Source organism: Cydia fagiglandana, chromosome 1, assembly GCF_963556715.1.
Source record: "Cydia fagiglandana chromosome 1, ilCydFagi1.1, whole genome shotgun sequence".
Taxonomy (NCBI): Eukaryota; Metazoa; Arthropoda; class Insecta; order Lepidoptera; family Tortricidae; genus Cydia; species Cydia fagiglandana.
In genome coordinates this window covers 30,357,330-30,378,699 of record NC_085932.1, presented here as the reverse complement: position 1 = coordinate 30,378,699, position 21,370 = coordinate 30,357,330, and the positions used below count along the sequence as shown (strand labels likewise).

At 35.8% G+C, this 21,370-nt stretch overlaps 2 protein-coding genes across 2 annotated transcripts in view; both read left to right on the top strand.

Moving 5' to 3' along the window:
- The window catches only part of LOC134669492 (uncharacterized), a 245,804-nt gene that overhangs the window by 131,377 nt on the left and 93,057 nt on the right, over positions 1–21,370 (top strand). The window lies entirely within an intron of this gene.
- LOC134669288 (NGFI-A-binding protein homolog) overlaps positions 5,177–21,370 on the top strand; it is a 47,351-nt gene continuing 31,157 nt past the window's right edge. The window contains exon 1 of the mRNA XM_063526795.1: positions 5,177–5,600. Coding sequence (XP_063382865.1) covers positions 5,489–5,600 — 112 coding nt within the window. The 5' untranslated portion in view covers positions 5,177–5,488. The remainder of the gene's footprint in view (positions 5,601–21,370) is intronic.

Here is a 21,370-nt window from a genome sequence, read left to right as displayed (position 1 = left end):
GAAATTTTCCTGAGATTTCCGAGAGCTTATACTAACTTTTTTTAACTTTCCGAAACTTGCACATTTGTAGGCACAAATCTGACTCATAAATTTAAAGCTCACACATAAATAAAACAGATTTCATATGTCGATTTTATATAAAGTCATTCTCATTAATAAATGGAAGTAGAGCACATACTGGTTGCATTACGCGAAAAGCGTGGGACCGTCGTTGTCAACACAGTGCACTGACTATCGGTAAACCTTATTTTAACGGGTTAAGGTCTATTAACGGTCAATACATATTGGTTGATTTTTTTCTTGTATTAAAACATTTTTCGTCTGGATTCGATAAAATTTGGTATTTAGATAATAGAGTTCCTTATTCTGTATGACGATAATATCTAATAACTAATATCTCGTAACTAATTACAATGAAAACCTACCTATCCATCTTACTTAGCACCGCCTTATTTTTTTAGGGTTCCGTACCTCAAAAAGAAAAAACGGAACCCTTATAGGATCACTCGTGCTTCTGTCTGTCAGCCAAATAGCCTCAACAAGCCAAAAAAATGGCCATTCCCCCTTTATCTCCGAAACCACTCCGTCAAAAATTAAAAAGAAAAAGAGGTAGGTACACAAAATAGTTCTTTACCTATAGATGACAGGAAAACCTATTAGAAATGTGCAGGAGTCGGACTTAATGTACGGAACCCTTGGAACGCGAGTCCGACTCGCACTTGGCCGGTTATTTTATTATGAAGATTAATTTATAATAATATATATTAAAACTTATTCGAAATCATAAATGTTGAATAAACGCCGCATATAAAGGCGAGTTTAGGGTGGTGATGGGTACGTGTATTTTTGCAAACCCTTATTTTCAGTGAACTGTAAGTGTATTTATGCTTTGAACTTAAATCTTACGGTAGGTAGGTAAGTAAAGTTTACATTCCACAGAGACTTAAAACCTTTCGCAACCACGCGATTCCCGCAGTTTCCTGCCTTTTTCTCGACTCTAACACAACTTGTCATGAAGTTGTCAACTCGCGACGATTTCCTATGTATATGCGTTAAAAAATGAGTGCAAAACCAGCACAGTGGCAGGTAGGTTGATGAAAATCGTATTTTTAATGAATCGCGTTCTGAGTGGCGAGCGTGAGAAAATAGGCGGGCGAGAGAGCCCCACTTGCGGGGCTAGAGAGCGAGCGGGGAGTTTGGGCGGGATTGAAGATTAAAAAGCGAATTATAAGAAAAGAAGAGTTGGAGATTAAACTGTATTCCGACGATGCCCTAACGGTGTAATGGTCATGTCACACCGTTTTATCGAATCGTGCCCTAGATCAGAGAAAATGCATGCTATATTTTCTTGCTCAGACCTGATCTTACTTAGTGTAGGATGCAAGATCTTCTTGCTCGGCCCCAGTTATCGCATGAGTAAGTACCAACGATGCCGCTAATGAGGCTCGTAGTACTTACCAGAATGCTGGAAAATACCGGCAGATAATTATGCAAATCTTTTCGTTGCCAGTATGGAGTGTAGAGGTACCTCTACCTTCCATAGTTGCCAGGCTACATCAGACATATATATCTATACTTACCTAATATCTGCTACCTATATCTTCACAAACGACAAACATGTACAAATAGTATCAGGGTAGCAGTTGTTTACTTACCACTGGTTAAATTCGGTGAATGGAACAATCGTCAATATTATTAAATTTTTTCACCATGTAAGATTCATAATGTATTATCGCATTTTAAGTATCATGGCATGTAACGTACTTATCTTTATTAGCGTAACTACGAAATGCATTTTAAATGATATATTTACGATTAAGAATAAGTAGACACATACACATGCATAAACCTAAGAAATAAGCCAATCGGTAGCTCAGCCGTAATCGCTTCCGCTCATCACCCCGCTTGTTTTGAAGCCTAAGTTTTTCTGCAAATAATATCCGTCGAGTAAGGCGCTGCCGGTTTTTCCGCGGTGAAAGGTTGCAGGTAGCTGGAACTATGCTGTATGTTTGTATGATGACCAACGGTACCAGTTGTGTGGGAAAATCTAACGTTGTTTTTTTGAGAAATCGCGTAAAAACCGGCTGGAGATTGTGGACGATTATCTAGTATGATGTCTAGATATCAAGCTGTGTACGAATATGGCGTTATTAGATGAAGTCAGATATGTAGGTATGTAGTAAAAAGTATAAATGGGGAATTTTGCATGAACATGAAAATTCAGCTCAGTGGGCCTAAAATCGAAATTTTGTTCTAGATCGTTTTTTTACTAAACATAGTTAGCTAAGTACCACCGCAAGGAAACTTGCTTTCACGTAAAAATAAACCGCGTCGAAATCGGTCCATCCGTTTGAGAGCCACGATGCACAGACAGACATTGGTGTCAAATGTGTATACTTACTTGCTTAATGGCGCAACGACCCAAAATGAGTCTTGGCCTCCGACACGAGTACACGCCAGTTGTCTCGATCCTGCGCCATTTCCCGCCAGTTATCGTCAAATGTAAGTACATTTGTATATAGCCCATATTTTTGTGTAAGGGGCTCGGGGGTTAAAAAGGGCTTGAGCTTCGACTTTATTGTATGTAAGAGTGAAAAACTGAGTCGTATCTTAAAGCAGTAAGACTCAAAGAACTCGAGTCTCCACATTGGGAGCCCAAATAGGATTTGTCCTTTCATGTACTTACTTACAATTAGAGCTAAAAAGCTTGTGACCTGTCCTGTAGGCGTACTGCATGCGCATTTCATAATTTAAATACCTACCTATGGTAACAGCACCAGTCATGGGACATTTAAGAGGAAATTTGGAGTATTTATGATATTTTCCTTATACATGTAAATGGTCTACCGCTTAGCGTGTTAAAAGATGAAAGTCCTATCCGTCTTTCATGTTTTAGGCGTGTTGTATCAAAGATACTGCAATTAGTTTCCACATATTTAACAAATTAAAACTATGCTTTTTTTCTCCAGTCATGGACACTAAAGTTCCAGTAATGGGCCCCCGGTAATGGACGTGGATCCAGTAATGGGCCCCCTATAATGGACATTGCTCTATTAGTATAAAATATTGAAATGGGGAATAAATTACGGCAAAATAAAACAATTTTTGGTATAAGCTTTTATCGCTGAATGTATTTTTCTTTCCACAGCCAATTATTATTGTATTAGATCCATCGAGACAATTCTAATATACCCTAACACAATTAGTTAGGGTTTAATGCGATAAAGTTCCCATGGCCACCTCCTGTCTCCATCATCAAATCAGGTCCATGTTATCATAATATTGCATTATCATCCGATTTGCATACTTAATTATGTACTTACACAAAATTTCAACTGAATCAGAAATCGAAAAGTGGCTCAAATTCAGCTACCAAGATTGGACCCACACTAACTAACAGGGCAAGTTAAATAAAAGTTTGGGAAAACGATATTAATTTATCCGAAGTCCGAGAATACCTCCTGATTGACATATTTCTTAACTACATTTTATTTCTGTATTGTTTAAACATGAAATGATGGCATAGCAAGCATCATTCTGTCATTTGTCCCATCATAGGAGGTACGCAGTTTTACAGCTCCTATAATGGGATTGGGCCAAATACCACTATTTTTTTACATCTGTGGAGTCACAACATAGTGTGTTGTTATACCTTATCTCATGGTAAATGCAATTAACAAAACACATTCTAGTTTTCATCAAGTATTAATTAATTAAAATTTTATAAATTAACTCACCTCTCTTAGCGAAGTTGTTAAGAATTCGTAGTGGTATTTTTTTTCAGTGACACGACAACTTTTAGGTTGACGCCAATTTCTTAAAAAACAACCAAATTTAATAAAACTTCAAACTGAAACAGCTCTAGGACTCTTATTTTTGATAATATACACCAAGTGTTTATAAACTACTTTTAGATACTTATTTTAGAGGAATTATGTTTTTTTGTCCCATTACTGGTTCCACGTCCATTATAGGGTCCACTACTATATGTACTTATGGAATTTCAAATTAAGTTTTGTACACCAAGTAATTGGGCGGTTTTACGATATATTAGATAGATAATAGACGTAACGATGCATTACAGTAATCTTGCATAAAAAACTGATTTAGTACGAACATGGTCCTTCGAACCGGATATATTATTCACGAATTCAATTTACTATTAAAATAATAGTACACTGAGCAATACTGTCAATAAGCTACATTATTATCTAGAATTCTAGACCCAAAATAGACTAGACGAACCCTAAATGATTAGGTACACGTTGCAAAAAATGCTCCAATTTAAGTATATGCTCAACCACGACCCACACCGTTTAGGCCAAAGCGCAAAAACTCGATCGATTCGTGCCCAAATCAAATTAAAAATGATAATCACTAAAGCTTAATTCGACTGAGAGGTTTCCTGGAACTTAAAAAAGCTATAAAATGGACGCCGCCAACGGTATCCGATGATCTACAAAAACTATGTTTCGAACTAAACGGGTCTGCTCGAACACGCCAATTTTAAAAATGAAAGTTTTTTATTGAATTTTTCTTCGTTGGTAAATTGTATATTATTATAAAATACCTACTTTTTGAGGTCAGTTATGGATTACGGGCCTACCTGGTTTTCTTATTTATTTAAAAAAGGAATTTGCGATACGTAGTACCTACTTAGTACGTACTAATTAAGAATGAACTTTAAATACCGATTTCCTTTTTCGCTTAAGAATACCGCTCTTATTGAGGTTAAATTTAATGACTTCATAATGATTTTTATTGGGGTTAATTAAGTTGTCCACATTAATTTATCTCATTAATCATTAATATGTAAATGAAACAAATACAAATATGTACTACATATTTCAAACCGTATCTATGTATCTAATTAAATAATTTAACTAAACCTTTGTTTCGGGAATAAAATACAATATGGGTATTAGATATCATTTTCTGAGTAGGTAAACCGTAAAATTCATTCGTCTTCAGATCATAAAGGTTGAATAACTTTCACGACCCTGCATGTACCAAAATCTTTAAAAACGATGACGCTTCTAGGTACAACCATATTATTTAATATCACATCTCAACTTAAAACGATCAATAACAAGACAGATTTCAACCGAAACTTAACCCTTTCACATAACGCACACACACAAGTACGTTTTTTATGTAAACGCGAGGGCAAGGAAAGCGTCAGCCACGTGGGGGGGTGCCGTGGGGTGCTGGGCGGGGCAGCTGCATAGGGCTCCAAACGTCAGTCGCGGCGCGCGCGTCACTCGGCCACGACACGACTACTAACTTGTAGCCCGCCGAAATACGCGCCAAAACCGCGCTTTCGAACTGTCAAATCCAATTTGAACAGATCGCGAATGAACGAAATTAAAATTAAAAACATTAATTTCGAACCATAAACAATAAAAAAAAAACTTTGTGGCAGTAATTTTCTGCCAGTTTTAGATTATGTAATTTATTTTTTCAGTGTTTTTCAATTTGCGTTTAGTTGATGTGTGCGAGCGAGAGGGAGATGGAGAGTCCGGGCGAGGAAGCGGGACGGAGCGCCGCCCCCGCTACGAACGGGTCCAATAAGATCATCGGTCGCAACGTGAATGGAACCAGTAAGTCACATGCAACTTTAAAAAAATGATCATAACTCATAATTTATTAATATTTATCATTCCGTAGCGAGCTAATTTATATTCTGGCATTACAAATTGTAGAATGTATATTTTAAGTACCTATGAATTTGTAATTTGGCAAAAAACCTAGGTGGTATATGGTGATGGTGATCGTATCTAGGCATTCAACTGGTCATGAGCCTAGCTTGAACATCATAATAAGTAGGTCTTATTTCTTTGGTTCTCTTGTTAATGAAAGAATGTTCTATATTCATTGATGTTTTAAATAATAAAAATATTATTTTACTAAAGAGATTTACTTTACTGCAAAGCTGTCTCGGCGTAGCGTTCTAAGAAGTTACGGAGATAGTTTTTTATTTGGAAACGGTAGGTAGCTTTTACTTTAGGATACCAATTAAAAGTTACAAATAAAATACCTAAACATCCTAAGCTTACTGTGGGACTTAGTCAATCTGTGTAAGAATGTCCTATAATATTTATTTCTTTATACATAAAAATAATTTAATTACAAACATAAGGTTCAACTGTACCTGTTTTGTATAGTTATAGCTAAGATACAAAAAATTATCCATAGAAAAAAAACAAAAAACATAATTATTCTTGATGTAGGTCAGATTAAAGCTTCCGAGTTTTCCTTTGCTGAATTTTTTTTTTTAATTTAATTTTAATCATAGGTATCTGTTGCGAACGCAACTCTTTATTTGTAGAGTCTGTGCGGAAAGAGAAGAGTCGTGGCAGAAACGGGAACTAACATTTTAAATTTTATATGGCAATCAAACCTTTGACACCTGTCTTGTAAAAAGTAAACAAACTTCTGTCAATGTATATTTTTATTAACAAAAACCGCAAGTTTTATGTATAAAAAAATTTCAAAACACGATAAAACCGTACATAAAACCACAAGGAAAATTATATTTAACATTGTTCGGTTTTGTCAGCGGGAAGAAAACGGCTAAAAGCCGACTATCGACTTACAAAAAGTCGCGGAACGTGTTTCCGCTATTCGCGGGTATTGATGATGTATTTAATATTAAATAATTACCTATTTAATAAGCCCCCTAAGTAACTTGTCTCCGGTACATAATCGGTAAGTATATTCATTCAAAATATATTAATTTTCATAAATATGCAGGTCATTCATGATCTTTAAAATAACTGACAAATAGTCTTGATACTTGCCATTTTATGCATATTTATATGTAATTTCTTTTTCAGGATTGTGTAAAAGTACCTACGGTATCTCGAATAAAAGACCGCTAAGTAGGTGATATGCAAGAATTCGTAATCTACGTGCCGGATTCAAGCACATCCAGTTCAGATGAAAATAGTTCTATGAGTGTCCCTGGTTGTTTTGAAGCTAGCTCAAACATAAGTGACATTGAATATTTTAATTCAGACTTCGATTACAAAGAATAAAACTTTTTCTAATAAAATATTTATTTATTTGTAGGTTCTGTTAGTTACGAAATTATATTTCATATTTAGCAGTGACTTTTCGGCGAAGTAAAATATCGTGAGATGAGAGAACCGGACATATACCAATAAGGCCTACCTACTTATGCACTATTTTTATTCATATTCATATTTATTATTAATAATGTACACATACATTACAAGTCAAGTTTACAATGGGTGAAATATATCCCAGATAAAATTACAGTTCTATTGCCCAATTTCTACCCGATCTACCCGGTTTTAATAACTGTTGGACTGCACAGATTAGGCAGTACATAAATGAGACTCGTATCTTGTTTGGTACTAAAATTACAGTTGTATTGGACAGATTCTTAAATAGTTTTAGCAGTTTTGTCAATCGCAGTCACTTTTTAGTATCTGAGATATAAAAACAAGTGTGTTTTAAAAAGAAAACTAGTGCCTGCGCTAAATCAGAGGATTGAGTTGACGAGCCGACACCACCACCAGGCTCCGTTTAGTAAGCCGTGGTAATAAACCGGAACCACAGAATAAATAATAGTACTACCGTACAGAAAGGAAGCTTCCTACAAAACCGAAGTTTGACAGCGGTTCAGGGTCGAATCATGCTATCCCTTTCTAATACATGGCACTATCCCTTTCGGCTAATTAGGGTTGTCAAAATTCAAGTGATTATCTTATCTGTGGTCGTGCACGCAAAAGGAAGTCAAGTGGTGCCAACCCTAATAATTGCTCGGAGCAATGCTGAGCCGAGCGGAGCCGAGTTTGGCCGAAGTCAGGAGCTTCGCACCCCTGCCGGAACAAAAGGGATTCAAGTATCATGACCTTTAGTGTCGTACTATAATCACGTGACCAGTGTTGTCAGCATAGCAAAAACCATAAAATAGCACTGGCGCGCCCTCAAATCCCACGACTCTTCTCTTTCCGCACAGACTCTATAGTATTCTAAATGCAATAGCTAAACGCAGCCGCCGGACTCGGCTAGTATTTGGAAGCTTTTTCTAAAACACCAATAGGAGCGCTCCACATATCATGTATCGCGGCTAATGAGAGGCACCTAAATCTTAACCACCATTTCGGACATTCAAATTATGCAAATCACTCTTTCATCAGCCTCCATACAATCACCACACCACTTTTACAATAATGATTTTTGCTGATTGCAAAGTACCTGTCTATTTTATTTATTATTCCTAATTCCTTTTATTTCGAAAATTTTCTGATAGAGTAAGTAGGTGTTTTCTTTCTTGGGCTCATTCTACTCAGATTGTACAGCATTCTCCATCCTCCCATTAAAAAATGTCCCTAAATCTTAATTCCATTACGTCACATTTTAGTGTGAATTTTTCTATTGTATACTGCATTTGCGTGACGTAGTGGAAAGTACAATATTCATACAAATTTTGGGACATTTTTTTTACGAGTAGCATTGGGATTAAACCTAAAAACATCAGGACCTGTGAGAATCAGGTTTTCTATATTTATTACAAAACACCCAAGTATGGTATCCGTAGATTATTTAGATAAATTATAACACACAGTATGTAGTACCTATAGGTACGTTTGTAGGCGACACGCCGTCTAAGCTAATAAAAATTCCTTCCCCTCATTAAGAAAATATAACTTTTTCCACTTGATAAAAAGTGGATTCTACGAAAAGTCAGGCGCTGGGAATCGAAGCCGCACACCGGTAATTTGCGTTTTTCTGCCGCTTTGTCTTGGCGCGCTTTTTGCGTGCCCCCTCGGGCTTAATGCTTTCCACGATGGATGCAGCAGTCTTGATAGTTGAAGTTTGTCAATTTGTTTGTGTGTCATTGTCATTTCAAAAATGTTTAATATGTTGTTTGGGTTAATAATTAAGTACATATTTATGTACTACGCAAATTAAAAAAATAAAAATAAGTTATTGATTGAATAGAATAGAATAATTTTTTATTCGTAAACACACAGACAATAGACATACGTGGAAAAAACATAGTGAAAAATAAAGGGTCACGAAATGGCCCCATCTCAGCATGCTGCTGGCGACTCTCAGCGCTGATCTTCCGATGAGACCATCAAGTGAGAAGGTAACAGACAAAAAAAGGAACATGAAGGAAAGAAACATAAAATAAACCGAAAAATTTATTACACACATTTTACACAGCTAATACAAAAAAGAGATACAACATGACGACATAAGTAAACACATGACAGTAGAATGAGGAGGCACACTGAAAGGTTAGGACAGACAGATGTCGCCTCGGTAATCCGTCATTGTTTACGATTTGTGACAAGCGTATGGTTGCGAATTTTGAATTGACTACCAAAATTATTATAATCTAAGTAAGTCATTTCCCGTTGAGACGATTCTAGTCAAGTTGTAGGTACGATAAAGTCTCCCAAATCATTCAGCAGCAGGACTAAAGAAAAAGGTATACCTACAAACATCCAAATATACCTAAATACATATACAAATACTCAAAATTAACCAAAAATGAAACGCATATTTTAAATTTATTTTGTAATATTTTATTTAACATTACTCAAATATCGAAACATCTTTGTAGCGTTTTAAAAAAATAATGTCGCTTGGCTAACCACAAGTTTTCTTTATGTAATAACCTTATATTTTATCCATAGATAGTCGCTATTGCATTAGCATGAAGCTACAAAGATAGATAAAACACATAATCCTAAATTATCTCGCTCATCGCTCACCGTTTTTATCCATAAAAATGTAATAATCCAGCCCGTCGAGGATCAAAACCAGTCCCGGCTGCGACAAAAACAAAAACCCGCCACTCTATGTTGTCTGTGGTCGGAAAAACCGTGGAAAACGCGGAAAAACTGCGCTCTCATTGTACGCAGCAAAAACCGGCCGTCTCGTCTTGGGAAATCTAGTAATGAAAACTGGCTTTAGAATGGGACATATAAAATATAGAATGCTATATGTCTTTATGTTAAAGTAACGGCGTATAGTTACGTTAGTTACGTGTTGAGTCACGTAAACTTACGTATTCAGGATATCCTAAATGACGACCATAAAACGAAAGATATACCTACTCTGGAAAGCCAACTTAGACAGTAGAAAAGCGCTAAATTTTAAATTTGTGTGGGAAGTTGATCCTTCGCGCCTGATAAGTATTTTTCAAATTTGCCACCACACCACACACAGCACCTAGGTTATCCTTACGATAAAGGTAAAATACCTACTGAAGGTTTCAGTATTTTTCCTTTTTTAGTTGCTTTTTGAGACAACCCGGTATAGCGTCAAAATGCCCTTTACAGGCGCTTAAATTTTTAGTACGCACAGTTAAATTTAATATGCTGTAGGTATTTTTTAACAATTTATTTAATTTAATGACTAATAGCGGCGCGACTGACGTTCCACGGCAAAAGGTACGTTATGGCGGCTGGCGCTTACATCGCATAACAACGCCGCAATAATATTATTGCGGCGCCATAAGGTACCTTTTTCGCGGAACGTCACATATCTTTACTATTTCATATCTCATATCTAATGAATCTCTAATTCATTTTCCGAATAGCGCCGTAGGTATATTGATGCTTTATTTTGATTTGTATCAAGGATATTCTATAGTACCTACTTAAAGGGCTCTACGCGTTGGCTTCGGATCTGCGTAGGTACGTCTCTCAACCCCCAACTGTCTGGACCAGTCTTGTACCGTGTAGTACTTATAGGAAACACCTACAAGTTGCCTCCAGAAACTCGCGAACTAAATTGACAGGTCAATGTGCACAAATGATACCACAGTTTGGCCAGTGTTGTTCATATCGATATTTTCAAAAAAGTTTGAATTAGAGAATGTCGGTATTTCCAAAATTGTGCAATTTTATAGTACCTAATAGAGACAAGGATATTGAATAAACATATTGTAATTAAATAAATATTTTATTATATTTATTTGGTTTAGTAAAACTTACAGCTAGAGTAACAATTAAGTTGTAGGTGATAACATAGAAAAAGTGATTTTGGCTCAAAATACAAAAAAGGCCGGCCCAGACGGGGAAATATTTCGTATAATGTGATTAATTTCTCATTTAATTCGAGTGGTGTGGACGCAAAAATTAAATCGCCTCGGTATCCCTATGGCTTCGATTGTGAAGACCAGTCCCTAAACTGGACGTTTAAGTTGACAATTAGGTCAAGATTTATAGATGGTCAAGCAAATCTTGTCAGTAGACAAAGGCGCGAAATTCAAATTTACTTTGAGACGATATCCCTTCGCGCCTTCATTTTTCAAATTTGTCGCCTTTTTCTACTGACAAGATCTGCTTGACCAAGTATAAATAATTATGGATCAATCTCATCTACCGGCCACATGTATAAAATTAAATCACCAATTTTGGATCTATGGCGACAATCTCATCTACCGGCCACATGCATAAAATTAAATCACCAATTTTAGATTTATGGCGACAACCGAGCTCTTGAAATAAAGAACGGCAAGTTGTTGCACACTAACATGACACTGAAATTTGTCAGTTTCTCATCCGCACCTCCTGATTTGATTGGTAACGACACAATTTTACAATCGAATTAACCACTTTTCTCGTCACATTCATATTAATCGAAATCATTTGTGACCCCTTTATAATTATGACATGGGTAGTAAGTGCAATATTTTACTTATCGATATCATTTTATCGACATATACCCGTGACTATTTTTTCTTTGCTATTCCTGGTATCATTTTATTTGTCAAACTCATGTCAATTTAGTTCGCGAGTTTATGGAGGCGACCTTACAACTAAAACGATTCCAACATTACAACTGAAAACAAAGAAAATTCTTCAAGAGAGTTTTTGAAGTCTAGAAACAAAAACATACTTTCCATATAAGCTGCTGATGAAGCCTTTTTAGGCACGTCATACAGCACCGTATTTAAGTATATTTTTGCATAAACAACCCATTAACAGTCGGTAAGTATAAAAAGACCCTTTAGAACGCAAAAACATAATTAAGTCGAGCACGAGCTACTAAGTATTAAGTTCTTGGAAAGGGTACGAGATCAGATAATATCAATATCATATATATAAGTAGGGCCCGATTCGGATTTAGAAATAGACATCTATTAGATATCTTTTAGACATCACCAAGATACGATAACGATATGTTTAAGATCTAACATGTCAAATTTTACATTTGCGCGATTCTGGAGATACTCTTGAACGATTTCCATAGGATATGACTTAGAGATCCAATTCACATCTATTAGATATCTTACTCTATCTAACGTAAAAGTGACATTAATTGCCCGAATTGCCCCGCAAAAGAGAACTAGTTGATATCTAAACTATAACGTATCTAGAATGGATCTACCTAGTACGTGTCGTCTCTTGCGAATATCTTGAAGTTCGAATACGGCAGTTAGATACATTCCAAAAAGCGCGTATTTTCTTTAAATACTCGTTTATCTTGGCTTCTAACCTATGTACTAAGCAATACGTAAATAAGTAAGTAGCAAAACGTAAATAGAAACCTGTTGAAATTTTATGGGTTTCGTCTGAGTTTGATAACTTTGATAAGGACTCTGACTGAATTTTTCAGTCACATTTTTTATTTTTTTTACGAACCGACCGATGTTTGAACCCACAATTTTGGACCAACATACAAATTTCAAACCAAAGGTTAAATGATCGCCAGTAAAACTTCACATAAGTAATTTTGTTTCGAATGTTTATTAGTTACCTGCTTACATAGAAAAGTTATTCGTATGAAATACATTTCTGTTTTAACAGTACCTGTAAATCCCGTAATGCAGTTGCGAGTTTTCGAACCGGATATGTATGATGGAAACTGGATTTTTCTTTTGGCACCGGCATGCCATACTCAACCACCTTTTTACAGCCGAAATGCAATATAAAATGAAACATGCACATAATTAAATTCCCCTTAAATGCATATTCTCTTGCAAAAACTACTTCTTAAGCCGCAACATGTGCAATCTACATATTATGGAGATTCGCGCCAATTTTTACACAACCTCAGCATAATATCATAATAAACCTACTTATGTATATTATACATAGTTTAAGAATGTGAGCTATATTCTTGATGTACGGCCTCGGAAGCCCTTCCTGTTTTCTTTTTAAAATACGGCTGTATGCAGGAAACACATGCGAGATGCTATGGAATTAAAAATAAATGTAAAGGTGTTTTTTAGAGTCGACAACGCTCGCTCGGAGTAATTGAAGTTAAAAAAGTAAAAATATTGCAAACGTGTATGATGGAATAAAACAGTTTTTCTTGCATTGTAATGACAAGAACCGCAATGTTATACCTATTTATGCTGTTGATTTATATCATCGACGGCCATGTGCAAGCATGCTGAAGATATCTTTATCGAAATAACGAGCGAGAGCAAAAAACTAGCAGCCTAAAAATAAACGCATATATACTTAATCATCCAGACGTGCCGGAAAAACACTACAAAAGTAGTAAACGATCGAATTATATGATTTTGGTAGCGAAATAAATATGGCGACGATCGCTAGCGCTTATTATAAATAATTAATGATTCCACCCGCTCTTATGCACGATAAAATGCCATTACGGTTTTCATTGGGTCCACGCAAAAAACCGAAAACCGCCGTCGGCCGAGCGCGCCCAAAAAAATGCCTTTAAAAGCGCGCAGGCATCGCTGAAATTCCCGCGGTTTCTTACGGTCAGTCATTTGACTCTACCATTAACTCAAGAATTAAACTGAAAAAAACAACGGGCCCGATAAAGGTATATCGTTTTTGTGACATAAATAAAGGGAATATGGAAAGGGCGCAAAGCCAGCCACCGCCGCGGCTTAATGGCGTCAACACGATAAATATTGCACTCATGAAAATTCAAGACGAGACGAGACGAACTAAAAACAAGTTCGGCTCATCCGACATTATCAACGCAGCGTGCAATAATTATTTATGGAGTTCATAATTTGACGATTTTGAGCGATAATGATGGCTGAGAAATGTTCTTTACATTGGTTCTCTAGAAATTCAAAATTCATATTCAAAATTATTTATTTCAAATTCAAATACATTATTAAAAACATTAATTACATTATTAAATAAATTATTTATTTTAAATGTTAACCAATTTTGATAATTACAGTTACATCTTAGGAATCTTGCTATTTTAATTTAATTTAGTAAGTAGGTACTTATAGTCTACTCGACAAACTGAAAACGGTGACAAGTAGAGATACTACTACTCCTAAAAATACCTTATTGGATGTATGGAAAAAAGTATTCGAAACGTTTATTAGCACACAAAAAATTTCAAAAGTCAAGGACAAACAAGGCGGAAAAATATTGGCGAAAAAATTTATTTTTTCACCAATATCTCAAAAAATAAAAATTTTAGAAATCGAAGTAAAATATTATAGCTAGTCAAGCAAATCTTGTCAGTAAAAAAAGGCGCGAAATTCAAATTTTCTATGGGACGATATCCCCTCGCGCCTACATTTTTCAAATTTGCCGCCTTTTTCTACTGACAAGATCTGCTTGACCAAGTATAATAAAGAAGAGGAAATTTCCAGTAAAAAAGTTTGTACTTGCAGAGCTATATGTCCATTATTTATACTTTTTCTTCAACGCTGCTGAACACCTCATTATTAACAAGCTTTTATTAGGTCGACCTGTATGTAACTAACTATGTAATGGAATCTAAGGTAACTAATTTAACCATCTTCCAAGGATCGTAGCGTCATGAAAATTGGCAGCTATATATAGTTCTGATGACAATACAATAATATGGTACTGTCGAACTGATCTGATGGTGGAGACAGGAGGTGGCCATAGGAACTCGATCTGTATGTAACTAACTATGTAATGGAATCTAAGGTAACTAATTTAACTATCTTTCAAGGATCGTAGCGTCATGAAAATTGACAGCTGTATGTAGTTCTGATGACAATACAATAATATGGTACTGTCGAACTGATCTGATGATGGAGACAGGAGGTGGCCATAGGAACTCTGTAATGAAACAACGCAACCTAATTGTGTTAGGGTTTTTAGAATTGTCTCGATGAGTATTAGTTGTCTGTCGTAAGAAAAGTACAGTCAGCGATAAAAGCTTGTACCAAAACGAAATTTTTGCTAAAAACTTATTTTCGGAAAACGCTTGTGGCCTGAAAAAGCGAGTACGCAACATTAAATATTATTTTAAAGGTTTAAAATTGTCATTTAAAAAATTGAAATAAATATCGTGTAATTTAAACATGTTTGTCTATTACTTTAACATCTGTAAATCAGCTTTATGCAAAATGCATACATACATTGCCATAATAACTTGTCAAAAACCGCCTCAGTTAACAGGTAGGCCTAAATAGCTACCGTTTTATAAAAAAAGTTTTATATTTACAGTAGTTGTAGATTAATATACACATACGCAGATACTAAATAGTTGTGGCAATTAATATCACGTACGAAGCAGCACTATTAAAAATAATAGCATCATCGCTATAAAAAATATTCATACGCATGTATCGACTTCTTAAGTAAGCAAAAGCTTTCAAAAACAGTAGTTTTCTGCATCATCTCTTTAATTAAAACTTACCACGTCTGAGCACAAAAAAGACGACATGATAAAAAACCTAGTCATTTGTTGTTCCGTTCCTTTCGAATGTGGACGACCGTTATAATATCAGAAATGACAGATGCGTCACTCCGACTCACATCACTCGGCCAGTAGCCACAAAAAGTGCGTATTCCAACAATCTAAATAGCATTTGCATACAACTTACTCGCATTGTTTAAAGCTTACCAAGTTATCTTAACCGGTGGCGAAAACTGGAACTAATGCTATCTCGAACTAATCTTATTTTTACCTTCGATAGTGGCGCCCCTTCTTAAATTTCAGATTAGGTTGCGAGGCCGAAGATATGAATGGAGAGAACAGAAAGGGCTGAAAAAAAGCGCTGTTTTCGAACGCATCTTTGCGTAACCGCATTCTTTATTTGAATTGAATGTGAGCCGATTGTCTATTGTATGTGGTGAGGGAGTTGTGATTGTGGTTTATCATTTGTTTATAAACTGCCTTTTTTCATACGCTTTTTTTAGTTTATGTTAGTCGAAAACAAAATACACGAACTGTTGTGTTCTCGTAAAACTTCGTATTTTGAAATACCTAACCTAACAAACTTTGTAACTAACGTGTATGTTAGTACTGTACTTATCCAAACAATACCTCAAAACGTAAATAGAGAGACATTCAACTCAACATTGTAGCAACAGTGAGAATAAATAAATAAAAGATCTAATAGAATAAGAGCAATAACACTTATTGCTATTGCTTCTAGGAAAGCATGGAAACGATATGATATTATTGCTGATAATACCTACATAGAAACATAATCTAATTTAAAAATGCTTATTCAATTTATACTTCTTACTGTATCATTACGTAGTTTAGGCCTGAGTTACACTTGTAAGTTTTACTTACGTAAGTAGGGACACGGCTATACTACAGAAGGAGAGATGAATATCGTTATCTCATTCTAACAAATAGCTTTGTCGCTACTTACGTATGTAAAACTTACAAGTGTAACGCAGGCCTTAGACTTTTAAAACAACGTCACGCTATTATGCTATTCTGATAGACACACCGTTTAGGCAAGATTATTCAGCAGGCTAGTGCAATGTAGATCTTATTGACTTGTAAGAAGACAGTTGTGATTAATCGTAGCGAAATTATCAGGTTATAATTAAGTAATCTGAAAGAACGCTTACGCGGCTTGAGTATATACGCACAGTATAAGTATTATACCCAGTACTCAGAGTATGTCTGTTTACTCGTGTGATGTTTTTATGAAACTTGATTTTAGCTCGTGTCGTAAACCCCTACCTACTCTTTATTTAATGTATTTTATTATGTATAGTTTTGTAGGCGTTGAAATGAAGTGAAAGTCGTGCGTGAGATGCGCGCCAATCATCAAGACGATTACCAAATCAAACCCATAGGTTACAAATTGTCAAATTAAAATCGTACAGTACAGTCACTAAGTACATCTTATTAAACAAAGTCCCGCACCGCGTCTGTCCGTTTGTATGTTCGTAGAGCATTTTAAGGGAAATTTAGGTGCATAATTTGTTGAGGTTTAAGGATGATTCACGCTAGACCGCGCCGGGGCCGGGCCAGAGCTTCTGGCGCGGCGCTTCTTTTCTATGGTAAGCACCATGTGATCACCGATCAGCCGTCATAGAAAATGACAAATGACATGTCGGACGCCTCGACCCGGGCACGGCCCGGTCTAGCGTGAGTCACCCTAGTTACCCGTGCGAAGCCGGGGAGGGTCGCTAGTACAAAATTACTAGTAGTAAAGTACTGTATGTAACACTTTAACTGGATCCCATATGGTAAACTATTCTGAACAGTACTAATGATTGATTCCATTCCATTTCCATGTATAATGTGATGCGGATCCGATACCGAGCTCACTTAACTGAACTCATCAAATTATGATACAGAATTGCGAATCAGCCGGCCTAGCCAAGGTTACAATCGCTATCGCTTCGACAACGAAAAGCATTCCCAACTAGCAAATCTATGTGCTATAAAAGTTGAGAGCACGTTTTTATTTTCGCTTTTTGGTGCTATAAACGGTGTAAAAACAGTCGCATAAAAGTCCTGTAAGCGTTTACTCAACGCGAAAAGGCGCACTTATACAGACTAGAAGTGTTATAAAAATAGAGTAAGCGCTGTATAAGAAGCAAATCGATGCTGTAAGAGTTGAGTAAAAGTTGATATAAAGCGCTTCTAGTGTTTTAATAGCAACGATAGTGCTTTTATTCGATTATTTGTTCTATAAACATTATCAATTTGCTATTACTCAGTGAAAGTGTTCTATAAAAGCAGCCGCACTGCTTTTTCTCGGCAAAAATGTTTCGTAAAAGTAGCCGAATTGCTTTTACTCGGCATTTTAAATGTGTAAGAGTGCAATAAATGCTTTTATTCAACAAATATGTGCTAAAAACGATCTCAGGTAAGCGATTATATTTCAATTATTTGTTTAAGTTTGAGGCCTAATCGTCTTCACGTGTCTAATAAAACAAAAAGGTACTTAAGTATTTTTTTACTGCTGTCATCCATGACATTTATTTTTACCGTGATTGTGTACATAAGTTTTTACTGTCTGTAAGTACACGTAATACAGTAAAACCTAGCGCGAAAAATACTTTATTGATAAAACCAAAGGCACTGGTTCATATATATTCATGGGCCGCCTATTTTCTTAAATTTCAATAAAAAAATATTAATTAAAATAAGTAAAAATTTGCTTACACGATCTAGTTTCCGTTATATCTCATTCATTCGACTATAAGTCGAGTAACTGCGTTTACTGCTACACTTATAGCACATGTTGTCGCCATGTTTATGGATTTATAGTCCGGTGGCCGACTGCATGAAACCCTACCTGATAAAAAAATAGAATAATCCTACTCTGTGGGGGTAGCTGACTTTTAGCAGCTTCAACTGCTCTTGGTCGGCCGTGGCTTAACTTGGCAAATTTTGCGCAAATGGCAAAAAAGTGGTACAAATATTCATCAAAAAAACAAAAGTGGTCAGCTACATCCTGTGTTGGCAGGTTCCTGTGTCCGACCGAATTTGTGGTACCACGTGAGCTACAATTTACTTCATCGGAAAATAGAATGTCACTTGTATGGTAGGATTGCTGCCATTCACATTTTTTTTAATGCGGACGGACTGCAAAAGCTATCAGGCTAAGGTGAGGCCGACCAGGACATACGTCAACAAATTTAATGTAGGTATTCCAATCAGTTTTTTTCATTCTATTTTTCGATGAGGTAAATTGTAGTCGTCACGTGGTACCACAAATTCGGTCGAACACAGGAACCTGCCAACACAGGATGTAGCTGACCACTTTTGTTTTGCTGTCCTCAAAGGCAGCTATCCTACCCTGCAAGTTTCATTCTATTATACGATGGGGTTTTTTTTGATGAATTTTTGTGCCACTATTTTGCCATTTACGCAAAATTTGCGAAATTAAGCCGCCGCCGACCAAGAGCAGTTGATGCTACTAAAAGTCAGCTACCCCTACAGAGTATTTTTTTATCAGGTAGGGTTTCATGCAGTTGGCCACCGGACTATATTGAAACGTACAACATGGCTGACTTGTGCTGTTAATGTAGTTCAAAACTCTTTAAAAGTACTCTAAGCTGAATACATTTTGAATAAAACCTGTAAATACACTTCAGCTCCTATAACAGCGGTTTGAGCCCCATTACCCGAATTATGATATAAGCGCGCTGTTACAGTAGCATTGTTGCCAAATGGTTATTGGATTGCTTTTAATAGGCTTTTATAGCAACAGAGAAGAGAGTTGAGTAACAGTTGTATTAAAGCGCCTTATTCAGACAATTAGCTATTCTATAGCTGTTATATGATTTTAATAGAACAATTATGCTAAATAAAAGTGATATAGTAGCGCTAATTCAGCATTTATTACAAGGTGGAATAAAAGTGCTAAAAGATAGTGCTATAAACGTTTATACGACATGATTATAGCACTAATTAGCGAAAATTGCTAAATAGTCGAGTTAACCGCTATTATACGATATATTGGTGCTTCAACAACCGTAACTCGGCTGTTATACGATTACAGGCTGAGTAAATCAATTCTTATACGACTATTTTGCTAGTTGGGTTATGTCTCTCTATCACTCTTCCGTATTAGCGCGACAGTGACAGTTGCGTTTCGATCGCTACGAAACGTAAGCGATTGGCATCTTGGCTACGCGGCCTGGAAATAACTTTATCTGGAGTATTTACGTAAAAAGCAAAGGCGCAAGATGTTGGGGACATAATATGTATTACAATATTTACAATGATTCATTGCCAATGAATATCCCTACAACTTACTAATATTATAAATATATGTCTGTCTATTTCTCTGTTACTTCTTCACGCTTAAACCGCTGAACCGATTTAGATTAAAATTGTATATGGGCGATTCTCAGAGATGACATTCGGTGCCTGACTTCGGTGCCAAAATTTTTTTTTAACTTATATAATATGCGAGTTTATTTCCTAAAATCTACACTTAATATAAAAAATATTGGTAGTGGAGGCCTCCATTAGAACCTTATAGTTTTCAAGATATTTGAGATTTAAAAAACACCGAAATCATGTGCAAGCACTGAAATCAATTTGCGTCACCGAATTCAATAATGCTTACACCAAAATCACATTTAAGTTTTATATCTCAATTATATAATTATTTTAATCATATTTTTCAATCCTATTTGTTGATACGCGATGTAACAAGGCTAATGATCTCGAAAGCTTACATAAATTTAATAGATATAGACTCATGATTTTAAAATAACCAAATTACGGCTTGTAAATCAACATCTCTAGAAGATATCCCACACTATATGACTGGCCTCATATAATAGGGTGATGGGTGGTCCTGAAACGAGTTTCAGACCACAAATTCGCACATTATAATCATTTATTCATTGCATTATTATATCCATGAAGGAGAAGATGTTTGTTTCACGCAATCCGACCGCACACGCATCTAAAAAAAACTTATGTTACCTGCACCCGATAAACAATACACTCTTGAGTGGTGTTCAATGCTCATTAAATATTTAATGTACTTATAAAGCAACGTGATGCAATACGGAAAACAAGTATTTTTTTAATAAAAGAGTTTAAAAGCGTGAACTCCGTCAATTTAAAACTATAATATTTGAAGTAGTCGAGTAATGCTTGAAGATCCAATTACCAATTAATTATGATCTCCAGCACCCTCAAACACTTGAGCTAAATTGTAACAAAGTTGTTGACAAAGACATAAGACATTGAGGATTGTTAAAACATTTGCTGTGTTCAATTTGTCTCTATGGCTATCCTTTAGAAATATCGATCAGTAGGTACGCTAAGTGCCTTTGAAGCGATCTCGACATTAGAATGCTATTTTATTTTGAATCCCTTGTTCTGTACATCCTGTCCCTTGGGTTCACCTTGCATAGTACTTACATACACAAGTTATTTAAAAAAAAGTGGGATCTAATTGACTACCTACATTTATTTAACATGGCTGACATGTTTAAAGGTATCGAGGTGTAGGGCCTCCGGTGATACAGAGGACAACGAACATAATTTACTTAATTGGTTGGAAAAGAATATCAAGACAGAGAAAGAAACATTGGGTCTATACGTCTGGTTTAAAAAACTACTTATAGTGATCTAGTGATTTTGTGTACCTACTATGACATAATTTACTTACAAACATAATTTTACATTTGTACAACGTATCTTTCACTTTTTAGACATGATAAATTAGTAC